Source organism: Lottia gigantea (assembly GCF_000327385.1).
Source record: "Lottia gigantea unplaced genomic scaffold LOTGIsca_94, whole genome shotgun sequence".
Classification (NCBI taxonomy): domain Eukaryota; kingdom Metazoa; phylum Mollusca; class Gastropoda; family Lottiidae; genus Lottia; species Lottia gigantea.
The window spans coordinates 72575-93494 of NW_008711065.1; the positions used below are offsets into that span (position 1 = coordinate 72575).

A 20920-nucleotide genomic window follows, 5' to 3' on the forward strand; every position below is an offset into this window, starting at 1 on the left:
GTGGCACATCTGGGTTATATTACTCATTATTGACATTTTTGGCCAGGAACAGAACTCGCAAAGTATACGTTTCTTCAAAATGGAACTTTGCATACAATTATCTCATGTTTTGAGTCACTTTGTCTTAGAAGTTCGGTTGTTTCCGCTTCATAGTTCAAAAAAAGGAACAGGTTTTGGAAATTCAAAATTTTCAATTTTTGACCTTGACCTTTGTTGACCTTGACCTTTCTAGGATCAAACGTCATTGGCATTGGCTATCTATTTATACTTTTATATTTGCTGTTCTACGTCAACTTCCGGTTTTATAGTCGTGTGCAATTAGAAATGATGATGACGTATATCTCTTGATCTTGACCTTTTTAGACCGCCTCCTTTACAAGATCAAAGGTCATTGACCTTGGCTATCTGCTGATACTTTCATTTGTGATGTCTGATGTCTACTTCCGGTATTAGAATCTTCTAATAAATAAAAAATTATCAACTTTAGACTTGTTCTTGCACTTGACCTAATTATCGTCGATGGTTGATTTTTTCGGGGTCTTTAGCAAATTGCTACATTTGCAAAGTCCCATTCTGTGCCACGAGTGGCTCTAGTATATTTTTGTTATCAAAGGCCTAATCATATTCACCATACACATAGGCATAGCCCTATCAATATCATGTTCCATCACAAGAACTATTAGTTTAGTCTTAGCTAATATTGAATCTAATATTGATTATTGCTCCCAATGAACAGTGACACTGACAGAAAAATTGGACTTACCACCATAGAAAGGCGTAGATATGTAGTCGTCCCGGTCAAAATGCTCTGAACATACTACACTGTTTGTTGTTGGTTTCCACCTGTCACGCTTTATGGCTATGATCCATTTCTTTCGTAACCCCTCATCCTTTGGAAACGAATGTCCTCCTCTGATCGAACATAGTGGCACAGAACAACAACACGACGGCATCTAGTAACTACTAATGGCCTAAGCTGGGTAAACGACTTCTGGGTCCGTGTCGCTCGTAGCGCCGTCTATCTTGTCATAAAGGGAAGTAACTTGCCTCTGACGCTCATTGATGTATTGATCACTATTTAACAGTGGTATTTCTATATCACTCTATAATTGATGTATTGATCACTATTTTAACAGTGGTATTTCTATATCACTCTACAATTGATGTATTGATCACTATTTAACTGTGGTATTTCTATATCACTCTGTAATTGATGTATTGAGCACTATTTTAACAGTGGTATTTCTATATCACTTTACAATTGATGTATTGAGCACTATTTTAACAGTGGTATTTCTATATCACTCTACAATTCAAGTAATGAACACTATTTTAACAGTGGTATTTCTATATCACTCTACAATTGATGTATTGAGTACTATTTTAACAGTGGTATTTCTATATCTCTCTACAATTGATGTATTGAGTACTATTTTAACAGTGGTATTTCTATATCTCTCTATAATTGATGTATTGAGCACTATTTTAACAGTGGTATTTCTATATCACTCTACAATTCATGTATTGAGCACTCTCATAAAGATAGCTTGTCAGGCAAGGTAACATACGCCCACTGGAAGCTGTCAGAAATGAAAAAACAGTCTTTAGTGACTTAAGTATGAACTTTCTCATATAAAGAAATTTTAATAGTTTGAATTCAATGATATATATATTTACTGCCAGTTATATATGCTGAGAAATAGCACCAAATTTTTAAAAATCAATATCAATAACCCAAATGGAAGTAGTTCTGATTTTGCTTTTATTCTATTAAACTTGTTAATTTATCATCGATAAAAGTGTGTTAATATTGACTGGCGGTGGTAGTCAGAGAATGAATGATAAACTTTATCAATAAGAACATTTCGAGAATAAATACTGACCAAGATTTCTATAAATATGTCGAGTGTCGTAAGTAAAACGACAATTCTTTTCATTTCAGGATTATTTATAAAGTATCAAAACGCTAAGCACACAATTTTACATCATAGGCTCACTATAATATAAGTATGTTATTCGGTTTTTGCGTAGGAATTCTGTCACGTGTGTCGGTTCCGCCAATCAACATAATGTAAACATTGAAGATGGCAGCGCCCATGGATAGCGGTCCTGCTAAGCGAAAACCCAAAGAAAAAATAGAAAATGTACAATGCATGTAAAATCAATGTCAACAGAAGATTCACAACCTTTTACGAATGTTAGATGGGACAAATTCAGATCAAGTGGTGTTTTTAATGGTTAAATTTGGATGGAGAAGAACGGGTAATGGCCGAATCTGCTCAGGCATTTATTCCAGGAATTCGACGACCTCTTAGACAAAGATGGAATAGGCTTTCATCCATTTTGTTATCGAGCAGGCCACGAAATCCATCGTCAGCAGTTTAAGCAGTGAAAGTGAGATAGGACCTTCTCCTAAAAAGTTAAGAATTATGTACCAACCCAGTGGCAGTACTAGTTCTACATCAAGTCAAGGTCGCCCAAAGAGCCAGTCAATTTTACCTGAGATATGCATCACATGCAAGAAGAAAGACAAATATATTACAGTGTCACATAAACGACAAAAGGATAAATTAGTTCAAGTCGAGACAGAAAATGCTGGTAATACGTTTGAGCAAACAAGTCCTATTTTAATTCTAAGTTTAATTCTTGTCTAACTACCATCGAATCATTTATTATCCTTATTTAACTTTCCACCTCAATGACCTGATGCTTTTTTTTTCAATTTATGTCCACTTTGTCAGAACTGTCTTATGGTTTATAAGAAGTATGATAAATGCTGAGTCTCTGAATATGATCAATATTATATAAATAATCGATAAACTATTGTTATTCAAACTGTAAGATGTTACAATCCAACACAGATATTTCTACACATCCGAGGCCGACTTAAATCATAAACATGAACAATATAATTGTTTAAGATAGAAAAATAAAAATAAACGTCGTAACTGTACAATATAGATAATATATATCATACTAAATTGATAATATATTCCAGGTAACCACGTTTCAGTTCACCACAGAAAAAACAGGATGGAAGCTAAATGTAAAAGATTATTCGTGTTTATGTTATCACCTGATGTATACAGATATCTCTGCTGGACTCTATTATATTTGTAAATAGTGAAATTGAAAGGGGAAAGAACTAATATATTATGTATATACAATCTAATTAAAATTAGATTAAAGTTTCTTTTCTTTATTTCCATTGTAATCTAACAGGTTTTCAACAGCAGATCCGTTCTAATAATTTTATATTTATATTACGTAGTGTTGGAACGGTTCATTGAACTACTTTGTTATGAAATTGTTATATTTTTACATCATTTTATTTTAATATAATTGGAGAATAAAAAATGTTTTGAATTAACAGTTTGTATATTGTGTATAGCTCAATAGATCAAAGTAAGATATCGCACTGAGATAACGAGGCATCTACAGAAGGGGAAAGTCATTTTCGTGTGTTCGAAATCTTCTTGACTGTTCACCCACCCTCAAAATAATAAGTTATTGAATTGTTCGCTACCAGTGTCATCTTTCCAAATGTTGAAATGGCTACTTCTGATTCACATACAACTTGACAAAAGACTATTACAGAAATGAATTGTGATATCCAACAAGTAATATCATCTATGTCTCTGAAAGGGTTGCCAAGAAGATTGAGTCTCTCCCCCCTCCCCCTTCCGACCTTTCACCCTAAAGATAATATCGTCCAATGCCCGCTAAATGTAATTCACATATATTACACAAATGACTTCATACCCTTTATATCTAATTGTAATATCCAACAAATATTATTAGCTATGTGGACTCTTTGAAAGACTGCGGAGTTGACAAATATCGGGTCTTCCGGTAGATCGAATATAAAACGGACCAATACAATAAACCAAGTACTAATGATCCGAGCCACAAAACGAAACAAAGTAGCAAACTAATGAACTTTTCACATGATGTTATCAATCATAAGTGAGTGATAATGAAATAATAAATAATGAAAAGTGGTATCAGGTGTCTAGAAGAAAAGCCTCCCCTGCCTGGCGCGACACCCTTCATTGTTGCTCAACATACTCAACATACACGACAAATAGGACAAAGAGGAAGGTAAAAACAAAAAAAGTGACTTAGCTGATCAATTCTAACAGTTCAAGGGAAGTAACTTTATAATTCATCATTTACCCATTATACAACTCCTGCTTGTTATCTTGGGATTATGCTACCCAAGTTAAATTTCAACTTTAAGAGGAATCGGTCACGTCGACAGGGGGGATATGAAACCGTCTGCATCCTTTAATGATCTCTGAACCGTTGGAAATTGAATGGTGGTAAGCCAATGTCGCTGTCCAAGCAAAATTTCACTCCCTTTAACACTTCATCGGTGCAGAAAATTAAGAAGCAAAACTGAAATCCATTTTTAAAAACAAATAATATCCTGGGCACCGTTTCTCAAAATTTCTTACGACAAACTTGAACATTATGTGACGAAAAACGTTATTTTTGACGTAATCAAATAGTTAATTTATAACAATTTTACTCGTACGTTATTTCTACGATATTTAGAGAAACGGGTCCGTGTTTTCTAATAACGAAATGGATCAGAATACCTCCCAAAACTTAAATTCTACACTAACTGTCGAAATATATTCATAAGAAATACATTCATAAGAATATATTTGATACATAATACTTAAAACACTAATCACAATATAACCAGAAATAAACAGTTTTAATTGGCTACAACTGTTGCCAGATGGAATTTCAAAATGTTTACCATCAAAAATCAGCAATTGTTGATATTTCTGGATACATGTCAGCTATAATTATTTTCTTAGTGGCTAATTGTACATTTTGGAGGTATACAATGTTTCAAGAACCTACAATTGCTGTCATGTTTGCTTTCAGAATGACCACCATCAAAAATCTATAAGCGTCAATATTTCTAGATCTCGATCAGCTTTAAATCCATTTTTGGTGGCTAATTGTAGATTTTAGGAAAAAAATATTATGATTCAAGGTGGCAGCAGAATAATCATGCATACAAGATGGCCGCTGCTACTATTCACTGTTAATATCTCTCTACATTATAATAAACTAAAGTGCTATATAAAAGGATTTACAGTTATATTTTTTTTTGATTTATACTAAGTTTAGTGCCATAAAACTTTTCTCTGTGATTTTGGATATTTTCTGAGGATTATCTTGTCATTATATTACCATTTATCTAATTGGATATTGTTTTCAAGTGGCCTGTATACCCTGTCTGTGTTGTGGTCTGTAGAACAGAAGATTATAGAACATTATAGTGCTGCTTTTTTATCCAGTGACATTATTGCTATTATTACTTAACTCATAAAAATATAAAATAAACATAACATTTTCATATAATATTAAGTATCTATAAAATGGCAACATCATTTCTGTTCAGCTTTATTGGATCTATATTAGGAATTAGGGTGATTGAAGAGTAACCAGCTACTATTCAATATAAGGCACTGGCACAGGGTTAAAGTTATGTTTACAATAATTGTGATGCTAATATGCAATGAACTAAATCAAAGATGATCATAACGGTTATCCTATAAATCTTCTTGGACCTAATAAAGAAATTCATAATACTTCTAATCTACATTGACTGCTTCAGATTTTCTGGAAGAATGAAGAAAAGCGATTAATGGCTGCAGGTATAGAAAGTAAATTGTTTTAAACTATTATATAAAGTACAAAGACAATGAAAATGAGAATATTTAATCCTATTAGATCACTCTACATCATCGGTGGGGTCAAGTCAACCACGAACAACTATATCCTGTAGATTTTTATTTTTCGAATAAGCTATGACTAATTTTTTGTAAAAAATAGTGGGAAATTTATTTTGTAACTCTGTGTAGTATCTTTTGATAATTCGGGATACATGGCAAGAAATGTTATTGAATGGAGCAACAAATGGGATTATTTGAGAATCAAACTGTATATTTAGTCCACAGGGCGAAATGGTTTTTAGTTGGTTCATCCAAAAGCTCTCCCTGTAGTCTTGAACTTTTAGGGTTGGTGTCTTCTTCTGCGATGACCTTTTCAATGGGCGCCACCTTCATATCTGCGAGGGAATGGTTGGGGGAGTTGAAATGGTTCCCAATAGGTTTATCCAGATAATGGGAGATGTCGAAACGATGGCCGTTAATTCTTTCTCTCAAAGAGTTTTTAGTTTCGCCTACGTATTGTAAATGACATTTGTCGCATGAAATTAGGTAAATGATATTTGTGCTGGTACATGAAAGCTCACCGTTAATAGGGAATTGTTTACCGTTATGCTTATTAGAGAAAGAATTGGTTGTTAAAATATGCTCGCAGGTTCTACATCTTGTAGATCTGCACGGCCGTGATCCGAAAGATTGATTAGAGTTTACCGGAACGAGGATTGTGTTCCGATTCTCAATTCCTGAAAGAGTTTTGCTTTTAATGCTGCGGAGATATCGTTTTGAATATCCCCGCTCTCGCAATTTCTTAAAGACTAATTAACACTCATCATCAAAATCCTCTATTCTGGTGCAAATTCTACGGAACCGTAAAACTTGCGATTTTATTATGCCTGAAAATGTATGTTTTGGATGAAAAGAGCTTTTCAATAAAAGTTGGTGGGTATCAGTGGGTTTGAAAAATACTTTAATATCAGCCTTCCTAGTTTCATTAAAATCCGGTCCTTTGAATACTGTTGTGTCGAGAAAGTCCATGCTGTGATCACTTATATTTGCTGTTAATTTGATTGATGGGTGAGGGTTATTTAGAATTTCGAAGTATTGCCAGAATTCCTGAATAGTATGTTGCCAAATTAAAAATATGTCATCCAAAAAACGTCCGTAGAAAATTGGTTTGAAAGGAGAGACCAAATCAATTTCGCGTTCCCATTCAGCCATGAATATATTGGCATAGCTTGGGGCAAATCTCTTACCCATTGCTGTTCCTGAAGTCTGAAGATAAACCTTACCGTTAAAATAAAAATCATTCCGTTTTAAACAAATTTCGAGTAATTTAAGAATTTCAGAATCGGGCCGTTTTGGGTCAAGAGTTCTCTCAAAGCATTTTTTTACAGCGTTCAGACCGGCTTCGTTGTCAATATTGGTATACATGCTACTAACGTCCATTGATATGAAGAAGGCATTTTCCGGGATTTCTAAACTCTTTATTTTTTCAACAAAATCGGATGTGTCTTTAGATATGATGGGTGTTGGCACGCTAAAGGTAACAAAAAATGGTCAATGCATTCCGAGACTCGATAAGATTTGCTGGAGCAGTCTGAAATGATTGGTCGACCCTTAGGTATAATGTTTGGTAAAAAACATTCTGTTTCCGGGTTCTTATGGATTTTCGGGAGGGTATAAATATGCCGTTGACGTGCCGTAGAACTAGCCGAAAGATAGTCGTATTGTTTATCTGAAATAATTTTGTCATTCACTAATTTTTTTAAAATGTCATTAATCACACTGCCGGTTTCTTTAAAAATCGGAGCATCTAAAATTTGGTAATGTTCGCGTTTGTTTAATTGATTTTCAACTTCTTTAATGTAATCTTCGCGGTTTAAGATGACACACGAGCTTCCTTTATCACTTTTCCGTATGATAATGTTTTTATCGTTCTTTAGGTTGTTTAAAATGGTCCTTTCAGCGCGCGTCAAGTTGCTATTTTCTTTTACCAATGGTAAGAGAGAAGTTTCAAATCGCATGTTATCGCAAATTTCTAAAATATCGGTATGTATTAGGGCATCTGGTGGAGTCCACTCAGATTTTTCCACAAACTTCTTCCGGATTCCTCTACCAAGGGTTTTTCTGTAAAAATAGGCCAGTTTTATTAATCGTTCGAATTTGCAAGTGGCATCTAAAATTTTGTCAATGGATGAAGGCACTACCGTGGGTATCATATTAGGAACTAGTTTTAGTAAAAAAGAAGAAAATGACATTGACATCAACGATAACAGATATTTTCTATTATTAACCACACTGAAAAATGCTGTAGCATTTGTGTAGCGTTCAAAGAAGAACATTTTTTCCAAACATTTAAATCCCAACTTTTTGATTACTATGTGAAGGAAGCTTTTGAAGATAAAGGCACTAATGGATTTATGTTAACGAGTACCCTTGATGATAAAAAACTGAAACTTTTTCTTCATGAGTCCGCGTCTGTTTTGCATATCCAAGGTGGGGCATGTTTTTCATGGTTCCAGGACAAATTCCCATCATTTTTGGACCGTTTCATGGAAATCCTGACCAGCCAGGTCCTGAACAAAGAAAATTCAACCCAGGACAGAATTGAGGAAACATCTGCTAAACTAATTACACCCCCTAGGAAGCAGAATAGTTCCACAACATCAAGTTTCCTGTCACCCATCAAGTTTTCAACACCCCTAAAACCCTCCTCAGTTTCACATGATGAAGATTATTTACTGTGTAAAGTCAGTGAACTGGAAGCTAAAATATCTAAACTTCAAGACACAGTAAATAGCTTCATCAGTCACCGTAAAACTGTCTCAGCCGATATGGCATCAAAGAATAACACAGCACCTGATATACTCCCTCCTATGGATAAATATGAAGACAATATATCAGCTTCTCTACCAAAAGCAGTCAACACCTCTTCTAAATCAACAAACATGTCTTCAAAGAAAACTCTGATTATAGGACCATCTATTACTCAGCGAATTAAAAAGAGGGGATTAAAGCATAATGTGGAATAAAAACTTTGAGAGGATCTAAACTCCCAGATATAAGGAGCAATTTGAATAAAATCAATATTGAGAATTTCTCCGATGTGATAATTCAAGCAGGTGGGAATGATTTGGCAGAAAGACGTCATTCTGATCAGATATATGATGACCTGAAATGTATCCGTGCTGCTATTGAAACTAGAAGTCCAAACACACAACTCTTTATTGCTGAAGTAACTCCAAGAAGTGGATTAAACGCCGATATCCTTAAACACAATGATATGCTTAATTGATTCAGACATTCGACATGATAAACAAAAGAAAAGAAAATATTTGGCGAGACGGCATTCACCTATCAGATACAGGTACAAGTCAGTTAGTCCAACTGTATCACAAACAGGTGAATATCATCAAGCAAAGTGTACGCCGTAATGCCTGTTTCAACTGTGGTATCTCGGGACATAACGTGTCCACTTGTAGGATACTTGGTCAAGTTGTCTGCTATATTTGTGGTCAGACTGGACATAAATCAACTTACTGTAGATACAGAAATCAACCCAGAAACACCTGTAGTTCTTACCGCTGTAATGAATACTAGGGACATGGTGAAGACCTCGCCGACCACAACTCATTATCAATACTGCTACCGGTAACTGTTGAATATGAGAAAGAAGTGTATCAATCTTTCATACAGAAGGAAGTATATAGGTTAGGCGTTTCAATACTGTAAATCCAGCGAATTCCCTTTTCAGTCATTAGTCATAGAGCTTTGATATTGAATGCACGGGGATTCCCCATTTCATTTCATTCCATAGGGAAAAGTGTGAACATACTAAGAGCTCCTCCCCTCTCCAAAACAAGTCCTACACACCCTACATTCCATCAATCCCACCCCCCCAAAAAGACCTATACAGCCTACATTTCACTGTTTGGAAAACAGACCACAATTTCTACTCAAATTTTAAACCTTAAAAATGGCAAATAAAAATTACATACTAGATCCAATCTTTAAATTATACAATCCGATTCGTTATTCATTTAACAAGAAAAAGGAGGATTATATTATCATCTCACCGACTGTTAGTTCTAAATCCCAATTGAATGATGGTGGTAGAATTACCTTCGAAATTAATTCATTGTCGAATTGGTTGCTTCTTTCCGATGCTTATTTCAGATGCGATTTCAAAATCAAAGATGGAACTCCCAATGAAAATCGAGTTCCACAAACTAATACAACGTTAGAAAACAATTTCTTTCCATCTTTATTTAGCGAGATGGTTTTGGAAGCTGGTTCAAATCCGATAGAAACAATTAAACACCCTGGGGAATTTGATACAATGTTGAAAACAGGTTTATATCCTAAAGACTTCGATTCAGTCTCAGGCTGGATACCCGATGTTGGCGATGGAAGTGTTTTAAAAGAACCGGTAAGAAATGTTGCAAAAGCTCTGGATTTAGCTAGAGAGAGAGTTGTTGCTCGAAACACGGTAGAAAGAATAGGACGAGCAGCTAATCATGGATTCGAAAAATTTCAAGAATTTACCAGACTTACATACGAATAACAATAATATCTTTAGAGTAGCAATGAACCAAATTCAAGATCCTATAATCCGTAAAGTTCAAGTAAGATTAAACAACGATAATTATCCTAACCAACCTTTAACAATTAATCCATCCACGAAGAATTATAATGAATTGTATAGAAACTATAAAAAATATGTGTGAATCATTTGGAAATCCACCTCAGTTTGAATATGTAGATTTTGCACTTAATCATCCAATCTTCTGTTTTGATCTATCAGCTCATCAAGAAGATCTTTTCAAAACAGGAGTAATCATAAATATTCATATTGAAAAAACACAAGGAGATGTAACCGGTTAGTGTTAAACATTTAATTAAAATAGCAGATAGAAGAATGATAAGAATTGAGTAAAAAATACACCCTTAAAAATGAAACCAGAAACTTTTGTCAAGAAAATAATATAACCTATTGAAACAGCTTGCCCAACTGTAATAACTTACAATGGTAAAAAAATCAGCATAACTAAAATACTTATTGATAAATATAAATATTGTAAAGTCAGAGACGATATAGACTTAGAAAGAATTGACGCGAATGCAAAAGAAGGTGTTTTTTTACCTTTCCGACCTTTGATATTTGCTGGTATTGCAGTGGCTGCTGGGGTTGGTGGTACGGCTGCTGGGATAAACAAAGCTGTCAACGCAAAGAAAGCAGATTATGATAGAAACGCTGAAGAACGTAGACATAATTTAGTAATGGAAAAAAAGAAAGGTTCAGGAGTGGCAGATATATTAGGTACAGTTAGAGAATTTGGAAAACGATTTGGGGAAGAAACCAAGAAAACTGTTAAACAAGGATTAAACAGTATCATAGACAAAATCGACACAGGAGAAATGAAAGTCAAACATAAGGGTAATGGAATATTTTTAAAAAACATACACACAGGAGACGGATTATTTCTTTCAAAGTATAAAGGAGAAGGGGTGATTTTTGGAACAAAAATATAGAATAAAAAGAAATTCAAACATTCAGAAATATTTCCTAGTAACCCAATGCTTATGTGTATTTGTGGAAGTTCCGGTTCTGGGAAAACTCATCTCACTTTTAACATGTTGACAACACCAAACCTTTTAGATTTCGATTCATTATATATATACACAACAAAACCAGAGCAATCGTATTATCAATTCCTCAAAGCTTTAGAGTATTTACCAAAGAAAGATGTTCAAGACATATTTCAATATTATGAAGAAAACGAAGAAGAAGAAGTGTAAATAAAGGATATCATAGATAACTACATTAAAGCAAAGAATCAATCTTTCTATCCAACGGATATACAAGTTTTATGTTAATGATCTAGATTTGTCTAATATTGATAGCAAACGAAAGAACTTGATATTGTTTGACGACTGCGTAGCGCAAAGAAATCAAGCTGTTCAACAAGAATTCTTCACGAAAGGAAGACATTACAACTGTCACTGCATATATCAATCCCAATCATTTTACGGGATGGATTCTATGTTTATTAGAAAAAATGCAAATTTTTTTTTTTAATTATTCGAATTAAACGACAAAGATTTTTCTCAAATCATTCAGTCGATAAATCACGGAATGGACAGAGATACATTCAAAAAAGTTTGTAAAGCTCAATGGAGAAACCCAGATGATCATGGATATGTATTTGTTAATACTAGAAAACCTACGGGTGAAAGAGTTATGATCGACATATGTTAATTTTATTTTTTTAAAAATGAGTAGCGATTGGAATAATATTTTAAAAAGAAATAGAGAATACATCAAAGCTAAGAATAAAATAAAGACCCAAGTTGAAAATAACAAATTACAACAACTTGGAATAAAGGAAAATCTACAAACTCTATTTCAACCCATATTAAAAAAGTCAAGAGGATATTAAAAAGAAATTAGCTTTAGAATATAGACCCACCCCTCGTATAGAACCCACCCCTCATAAAGATCACCCCGAACCGAATGAATATGGTGGTATTATAATTAGGACATTAGATGATATAAATCGTCTTTTTTCAAACCCTAAACCAGATTTACTAACCAATGATGATGAGGGGTTATTGTTTAATGGATTTAGAATAAAATTTAGTGGAAATTCCCCTAAATTCAAAATCGATACAAAAGGCTTAATATTTACATTAACAAAAGGATTAATAGATTTAATGAATGGAGGGTATATTCCCATTGCCGATCGCAAGAATTTAGTAGCATAATCAAAATTTCTACATGCAATAAGAAAGTCAGGACCCGAAACAAATAGATCAAAACAAGTTAAAACATATATAAAAAAAAGTTGTTAATGATGAAAATGAAGTTGAGGAAACAGATGATATAACATTTTTATCCGATAATAACGAAGAATTGCTTAATAGATTACAAATAATATTAGCGGCAATGGAAGGACATCGATCACACAGACAATATAATGAAGTAAATTGTATATTAAAAAGACTCCTAGAGAAAGGTATTATAGATAAAAATGATTATAAAAGCGTGATTAAAAATAGTCATTAAAAATGTCAAATAAAGAACAACTATTCGTTATCACCTCGAATAAATCAGACATCAAAATGTCTCTAGACTACGAGTATGAACTCGATCGCACTAAACAGTACGAACTGGGATTAAAGTATTTCTCCGTTTACAATTCCATTAGAAATATCAACGAAAAAAATAACCAAATAAAAATATTCATAGATATTGGAGTTACATTCAAAACCATAAGTTTACTACGAGGAAGCTATGAATACATAGCCATAAACGAATATCTATCTGAATATGGAGGAAGTCTAAATGGTAGAAACAATATTGAATTCGAAGGTAATTTGAATCTGAACAAAATAAAATTGATATTGAGAAATAATAATCAAGTTGATTTCAATGTAGAAAATTCATAAAATACTTTACTAGGCTTTGATAAAAAAAAATATACACCCAATCCACTTTAGCACCACTTTCTTTTGTACGGAGCCCCTTAAGCGCAATTTTCAACACTTTTTATTATTATTTCGTTTAAACGAAATAATTATCACATCTTTTTATTTCGTTTAAAAATTAAACGAATTAGTTATCTCGTTTGAACGAATTAGTTATTTCGTTTAAACGAATTAAACATAGGGTAATAATTATTTAGTTTAAACGAATTAATTATTTCGTTTAAACGAAATAACATTTCGTTTTAATTTTAACGAAATAATTAATTCGTTTAAACGTTTATATTAATTTCGTTTAAACGAAATAATATTTTTATTTATTATTATTATTATTATTAATTTATTCATTATTTCGTTTAAACGAAATAATAAATAAATATGTTTACAATTGCGCCTTAGGGGCTCGTAGCAGACTTATTTTCTCAATTAAATTGGCCAATTGAACAACAGATTAGATATAACACTGGGATACTGACTTGAGTTCGTGATAGGCAGAATTTGGCGCTACACAGCAGCATATGGCTGCATATGTGGGACTTGATACGTCAAAGGAATCTTAACTTTGTCCATACTGTAACAGACTGTGATCCAGTATTTGCAACCTATTTAGCTTGATAACATCATTGAGTGGCTATTCCTCCCTGTACGAGAACTGATTTATAGTTGACCTAGAACCAGAAATATTGACACTGAAAGATTTTTGATAGTTGCCATTTTGAAATTCTACATTTCATTTCAGTTGAAGCTACTTGAAACTTAAATCATTGCATTCGTTGACCACCAAAATGTAAAATTAGGAATGGGTTTACAATTAAGAACGGGTTTATAGCCGACATAGATCCAGAAATAACGCCACTTATAGATTTTTGATAGTCGCCATTTTTGGATTTCAATTGGATTTGTTGCTACTTGAAACATAAACCATTGGATTCCTTTACCCCAAAAATATACAATTAGCTGCTGAGACACAGATTCAGAAATATCAACAACAAAATATTTTAAATTCAAAATGGCGTCCTATGCAGGTAGAATTTCAAGTGGCCCCATATCCAAAATTGTTCACAACGTATTAAAATAAATTTATGCTAAATTTGGTGCTTGAATCACAAAATGCACAATATCTTCATATTTGGGGTATATGCCGCTGGACTATAAAATTTTCTAAAAGTGCAAAGACAAACTAAGACAAAATGCTATTAGTCTTCAAGTAAAATTCAATGAACAGTCTATACAATTCAATTTTCATTACTAAAAAAACACTGCAAAAGGTTGTAAAAAATGACTGCCGGAGAATTTAAGCTAAAATATTTATATAAGCTAAAGGAAATATATACGGAAGCGTATTAGGGCCATTCATTTTGTTTTTTTGTTTTTTTTGAATTTCCAAGTTAGAATGTTGAATTTTCAAGTTAGTAACTTGAAAATTCGAGATACTAACTTGAAAATTCAAGATACAAACTTGAAAATTCAACATACTAACTTGAAAATTCAAGTTACTAACTTGAAAATTCAACATACTAGCTTAAAAATTCAAGATAGTAGCTTGAAAATTCAACATACTAACTTGAAAATTCAAGTTACTAACTTAAAAATTAAAAAAAAAATTGAATGGCCCTAATACGCTTCCGTAAATATATCTCCAGATTTTAGTCTATAGATTTTTCATAGTAAATTTGATCATCTAAATTTTTGACCTACTGAAAAAAAGAATCTGACTGTCCCTTTCATATTCTCTATGTTTATCAAAATTAAAATATTTGTGGTTAAACAAAAGAGTTAGCGAAGTCCCAAAAACGTCTCTCAATACGTGGAATGAATGTTGCTTTGAACATGCCAAACTTATCTTGGACGGCCACAAAACTTACTTAACGCGTGTTTAACGAACAGCTACCGTATAATGGCGTTTAGGGATATTAAATACATGAAGTAAGTTATATGGTCATTCAGAACACTTATAGATTCAAAGCACCCCACTCATAGGTTAGAAATAAATTTTGAGTATGACAGCATATGTCGAAAATTTTGTGCAAGTAAAATGTTTATTCGTTTTTATCTTACTAGGTTATATACCAGCGTGTTTCAACCTTGATCAGTTTATACAAAATTACTCATTACGTATTCGACGTACGGCAGCCTATTCAACAATTTTATCATACGCTGGGTATACGCTTTCCTACATCGCCAATGTGTGACATGGCCATTATGATCTGACGTGTATTGGGTTAGTATCTTGACTCATGACTAAATTACTATAAATGGACTCAAATATGTTCAAATCATTGCAAAAGGCTTTACTTTCACTGAAATTAGTAATGACTTACGTGATCATTGTAAAATTACTAATATTAAAATATTTCATACACAGCGACATCGCCAGTGTGGCAGCACACATCCATTGCAGAATATTGAAATATGTTGTCCCTGTAAAACGATTAAAATAGAAATATTTCAGTTTACAACTATTGTATACCTGTCCTCCATATACAGACTTTCTGTCGAAGGCTCTGATTGGCTCTATTCGGTAGCAAAAATTCCAATCAAATCAGAGAAAGGTGGCTATTGAAGTCAAGATATTAGTCGCAGTTTGTTATAACTTGATATTGTGAAGATCACTATTTAACGGCCCATTAATTTTATTGATTTAATTATCCAGCAATCAGTACATATTTAATTTTACTTTCTTGTTTTCAATGGGTAGACACGATGAACAGAAACAGTTCATTCTACAGGTGGTCGAGCTACATCTTGAAAATTTCCTAAAGCCAAAGATTTGATAGATCCTGGAATTCTCATCATAAATGGAACAAATACAATGCTATTGTGATTATAGCTTGTGGTCATGTATCATTCATATAAACAAGATCTAAAAAATCTCACATATGTCCTATTTTTTAATTGGTTATGTCTCTATGACGACATTTAGATCTTACAAATTTGATTTTTTCTCTGGCACGAAGAATGCAATACTTGGCACGAAGATCTTAGGCAAAATGATAGGATTTCTGTAGGCGTCCATTAACACGAAGAATGGCTGTAAACTTAATAATCGACGAACACTGTCCACAAAACGAAATATCCATGACGTTACACGCCTAAATCTAGTCCTATTAGAATACTTCGATGGATCTAAGCGATCTAAGTCTTTATTGTTGATTCTAATTAATCTAATTTGTTAAGTCTAAAGGTTAATTTTATGTGGTCTGAAATTTGTATTTGTCCGCCTTTAAATGCATTATTCTCTGGAAAGGTGCTGTGCTGGATTCTTTTATTTTGTTTGCTCTGAGAATTATCTCCCTTACAGGAAGTAAAGTTGTCACTCTTACTATTCAAGATAAGTTAGTTTATATGAAGAAAATAAGGCCAAAACGTGTCTGTAAGCATAATTTAGTTAGTTTTCAATGTATTCCAGATAATCTAAGTATCATTGTGTATGTTCTGCTAGTTTCAGTTTTATAAAACTATCTCCTCCAGTATTAAATAACAGTGACAGTGATTTCTGAAATACACAAATAAAGTACTCTTAATACAGTATAAGTCTATGCCAAATTAATTAGGGATTGAAAACCTGCACGTGGGCCTATGATTGCATCAGCCATCATTCATTTTTAGAAATAAATTGACCAGCGAGTTTTGCTGTAAATATCAACATAGAGATTGCATAAAACTGAAACTTGCAGAACATATACAATGATACTTATATTATATTTAATAATATCTCTCTCCACTAACTCAAATACTTCTGCTCTCAAGTCATAGAACTCATTCATCACTTGTCACAATCATACCTAAACTGTCAAGAATAGATAAAGAAGTTTTCGTATTCATATGAAGTTGGTGTTGTTTGATGATTCAGAAGAAACAGGGTCCGATCGAGTCAGTGCATTTAGATGTTGAGTCTATAACCCCAGTTCAAGAAGAGTAAACGGATTGGCGGTTATAATAATGAACTTTAGTTGTATCCTTATCTAACCAAAATTCGGGAGTTTCTTCTTAAGGGCCTGATTCTTCAGTAGATTTCTATCGTTTTTTTCTTCTTCTATAAGTCTTCTTCTACAGTTCTTATTCAGTAGTTCTTCTTTTATACTTCTTCTTCTGTAGTTCTTCTTCGGTAGGTCTTCTTTGAATCATTTTTCTTATAAAGATCCACGTGTCGAATTGTGTTACTTTGGACGAGATTTGTTTATCTTGCTTATACGGAAGTTTATTATTCGTAAACTCATTTGAAATTATTGATCATTACATGATTAGAAATAAATTGATTATAGTGGTGATTAACCAGAATTCCAATGACCACAAACACATTAGCAGAACCAGATAAACAGATGTTGATATTTTATTATTGGAACCATCTTGAACGTTTCAACTTGTACTTTGACCCAATGTATAATTTTTTGTCAATTGTCAATATCTAATTAAATTAATTATTGTATATCTGATCTTCATTCCCGGCGTTATTAATACTATCGATTGGTTTCAAATGAATCTTAAACATTATAATAATATAATTCATGTGGAGTTTCCAATTAAACCAAAATAACAATAAAATTAAATATGTACTGATTGCTGGATAATTAAATGGTATGTAATGAATCATAAAATTAACGGGCCGTTAAATAGTCATCTTCACAATATCAAGTTATAACGAACTGCATCTAATATCTTGCCACCTTTCTTTGATTTGATTGGATTGTTTTCTACCGAATAGAGCCAATCATAGCCTTCGACAGAAAGTCTGTAGACCGGAAGCCATAATATAAATAGTATCATGATCAATAGCTCATTGTGTTTTGGTGACTAGCGGGTATCTTATATAGGTTAATTAATATCTTTGATACAATTCGGTGATTGAAAACGATGCCAACCAGTATGAAAGGTAAGCCTTATTAATTACGGATCCTTTGGAATATTCTGGAAGTTTTGGTTTGAAATCAATGGAGATTTAAGCTATCCTTTTCTCTTTCAAAATGAAAATCACCGGTATATACAAGTGAAAATTTTTCTTCTTTTTCTCATTTCTAAGTAAAGAGTCGTTTGTTTAAATAAATGTTTCTAGATACTAGAACAAACACTAACGATAAAGTTTTATCTAATGCGAGTCCTATGTTAATGTAAAAATTACTTATGGTAATATTTTTTGAGGTATATGGGGGACAGGTATACATTGGTTGTGAACTGAAATATTTCTATTTTACAGGGTCAACATATTTCAATATTCTGCAATGGATGTGTGCTGCCACACTGACAACGTCGCTGTGTATGCGAGTTTTTAATATTACTAACATTTACAACGATCACGTTAGTCATTACTATTTTTAGTTAAAGTAAAGCCTTTTGCAATAACATTTTTGAGTCCAATTTAGTCATGAGTCATATGGCCCCGTCACTCGCTGACGATTAAAAAAAATTGTTGAATACGCTGCCGTACGTCTAATAGAAAAGAGTAAGTTTTGTATACGCTGAAAATGTGAAGAACGCTGGTATATAATCAGTGCGAAACAACTGCCTCTATTCCAGCCTCTGATAGATATTCGGACAGTAGTCTGTCTGGTGTACAGTCAGCAAAAATATTTTGTTAGTAAATGGCCTGATTGTTAGGGGTTGTATTGTAGCCAGGTCACATGTCAAAGGTCAAGTTTTGCTACTACTATTTCTTACCGCCATATAAGGAAGTTAGACCAAACTTTTTGATATTTATTTTAACGACCATAGTTCCTCACAAGCTGTAAGTTTTCAATTTAGTTATGTATTATCTGGTAAGGAATTCGTTTAGTATGTTGTGAATTAACATTTTACTTGCAAAAAATGATCGACGTATGTTGCCATACATAAAACCTCTTTCTAAGCTATAAGAAACATGCTCGTTAATTGATAATCGATTTGTCACGATTTGCTATGCAATCGATTATTATTTTATTTTTTGGGGGAACGTTTCTAGCACAATCTGATAATATTGACCAAAATGGGCTGGTATCAAAAATGAATATCCTAAATTTTCCCTAAGCCGGAAGTGACATATTGCATAATGTGCGACTGTAGAGACTGATTTACCTCGGGTTTGATATGCTCTTGTTTAACAAGATGTGTCGAAGGCAATACAAAAATTCTAAATTTATTGCTCGTTTGAGACTACGAGTGTAATAATATACTTGATTTACTTACCAGGTAACCTAGATTTTCAATTTTTATCCACTAATTGAAAGTGGACTCACTAAAAGTCTCAAAAGGTCTCGTTGCCACGCTCGGAGCTGTTCACAGTTCTAGTTTTTTCTTTATACCCCTGCACACTACACTACACGCCATTATACGGTAGCTGTGTATGGTAGTTCGAGATAACTTTAGCATAGGTTCAAAGAAATGTTTGGGTTTTTGGGTCAACAATTGGACATGATGTTCCACCCACTATTTAAACACGAACATTTTATTTAATAATAAAAAAAACTCTTTATTTTACCTGTGTCAGAATTAGGTTCACAAAGGACATGGTCGAACATGGTCCGAAAACCTTATACCGATTTTTAATCGAAATCTGTGCTTTTCTAATTTGGATCAGGTATACGTCTAACGGTAAATTGTAGGGTTGAACTTTCGGTAACTAATGTTTTATTTTTTGTTTCAGAGGGAGTGTTATGTAAAAAGCGGTGGTGATAGAGATACATATACTACTTCGCTTAGAATTATTTATTGTGTTGAGTTATTTTTGGCATTGTTTTTTAGCCTTAGTCGACGGTTCTGTAGATTAAAACTGTTTATTTCTGGTTATATTGTGATCAGTGTTTTAAGTATTATGTATCTAATATATTCTTATGAATGTCCATCTATGCATATGATAGGAATAACAAATGTTAGTGTTTTTAGCCTTGAAATTTTAGCCATAATGAAAATTAAAAGGTAATATATTTCGACAGTTAGTGTAGAATTTAAGTTTTTGGAAGGTATTTTGATCCAGTTCGTTATTGTAAAACACGGACCCGTTTCTCAAAATATTGTAGAAATAACGTACGAGTATAAATTTGAACTATTTGATAACGTAAAAGATAATGTTTTTCATCATAGAATGTTCAATTGTGTCCTACGAAATTTTGAGAAACGGTGCCCAGGATATTATTTTCGATATGTCTTTAAAATAAAATAAAGTTCAGTTTTGCTTCTTAATTTTGGTTATTTGGTTTTTAGGTTTGTCAACTCAGCAACCCTTTCAGAGAGTCCACATAGCTAATAATATTTGTTGGATATTACAATTAGATATAAAGGATATTAAGTCATTTGTGTAATATCTGGATATTATTTTTGGAGTGAAAGGTCGGAAGGAGGGGGACTCAGTCTTCTTTCAGAGACTCCACATTATTTTGAGGGCTGGTGGACAGACAAGAATGACTTTCCCCCTTCTGTGGTTGCCTCGTTATTTCAGTGCGATATCTTACTTTGATCTATTGAGCTATACACAATATACAAACTGTTATTTCAAAATATTTTTTATTCTCCAATTATATTAAAATAAAATGATGTAAAAATATAACAATTTCATAACAAAGTAGTTCAATGAACCGTTCCAACACTACGTAATATAAATATAAAATTATTAGAACGGATCTGCTGTTGAAAACCTGTTAGATTACAATGGAAATAAAGAAACGAAACTAATTTTAATTAGATTGTATATACATAATATATTAGTTCTTTCCCCTTTCAATTTCACTATTTACAAATATAATAGAGTCCAGCAGAGATATCTATATACATCAGTC

The 20920-nt window shown here is 32.9% G+C and overlaps 1 protein-coding gene across 1 annotated transcript in view; it reads left to right on the forward strand.

Moving 5' to 3' along the window:
• LOTGIDRAFT_134981 (hypothetical protein) overlaps nucleotides 1-14793 on the forward strand; it is a gene marked incomplete at both ends in the record, with an annotated part of 46764 nt that extends 31971 nt beyond the window's left edge. Inside the window, 2 exons of the mRNA XM_009068785.1 lie at nucleotides 8213-8345; nucleotides 14585-14793. Of these exons, the coding sequence (XP_009067033.1) occupies nucleotides 8213-8345; nucleotides 14585-14793 (342 nt within the window). The remainder of the gene's footprint in view (nucleotides 1-8212; nucleotides 8346-14584) is intronic.
• Nucleotides 14794-20920: the final 6127 nt, after the last annotated feature.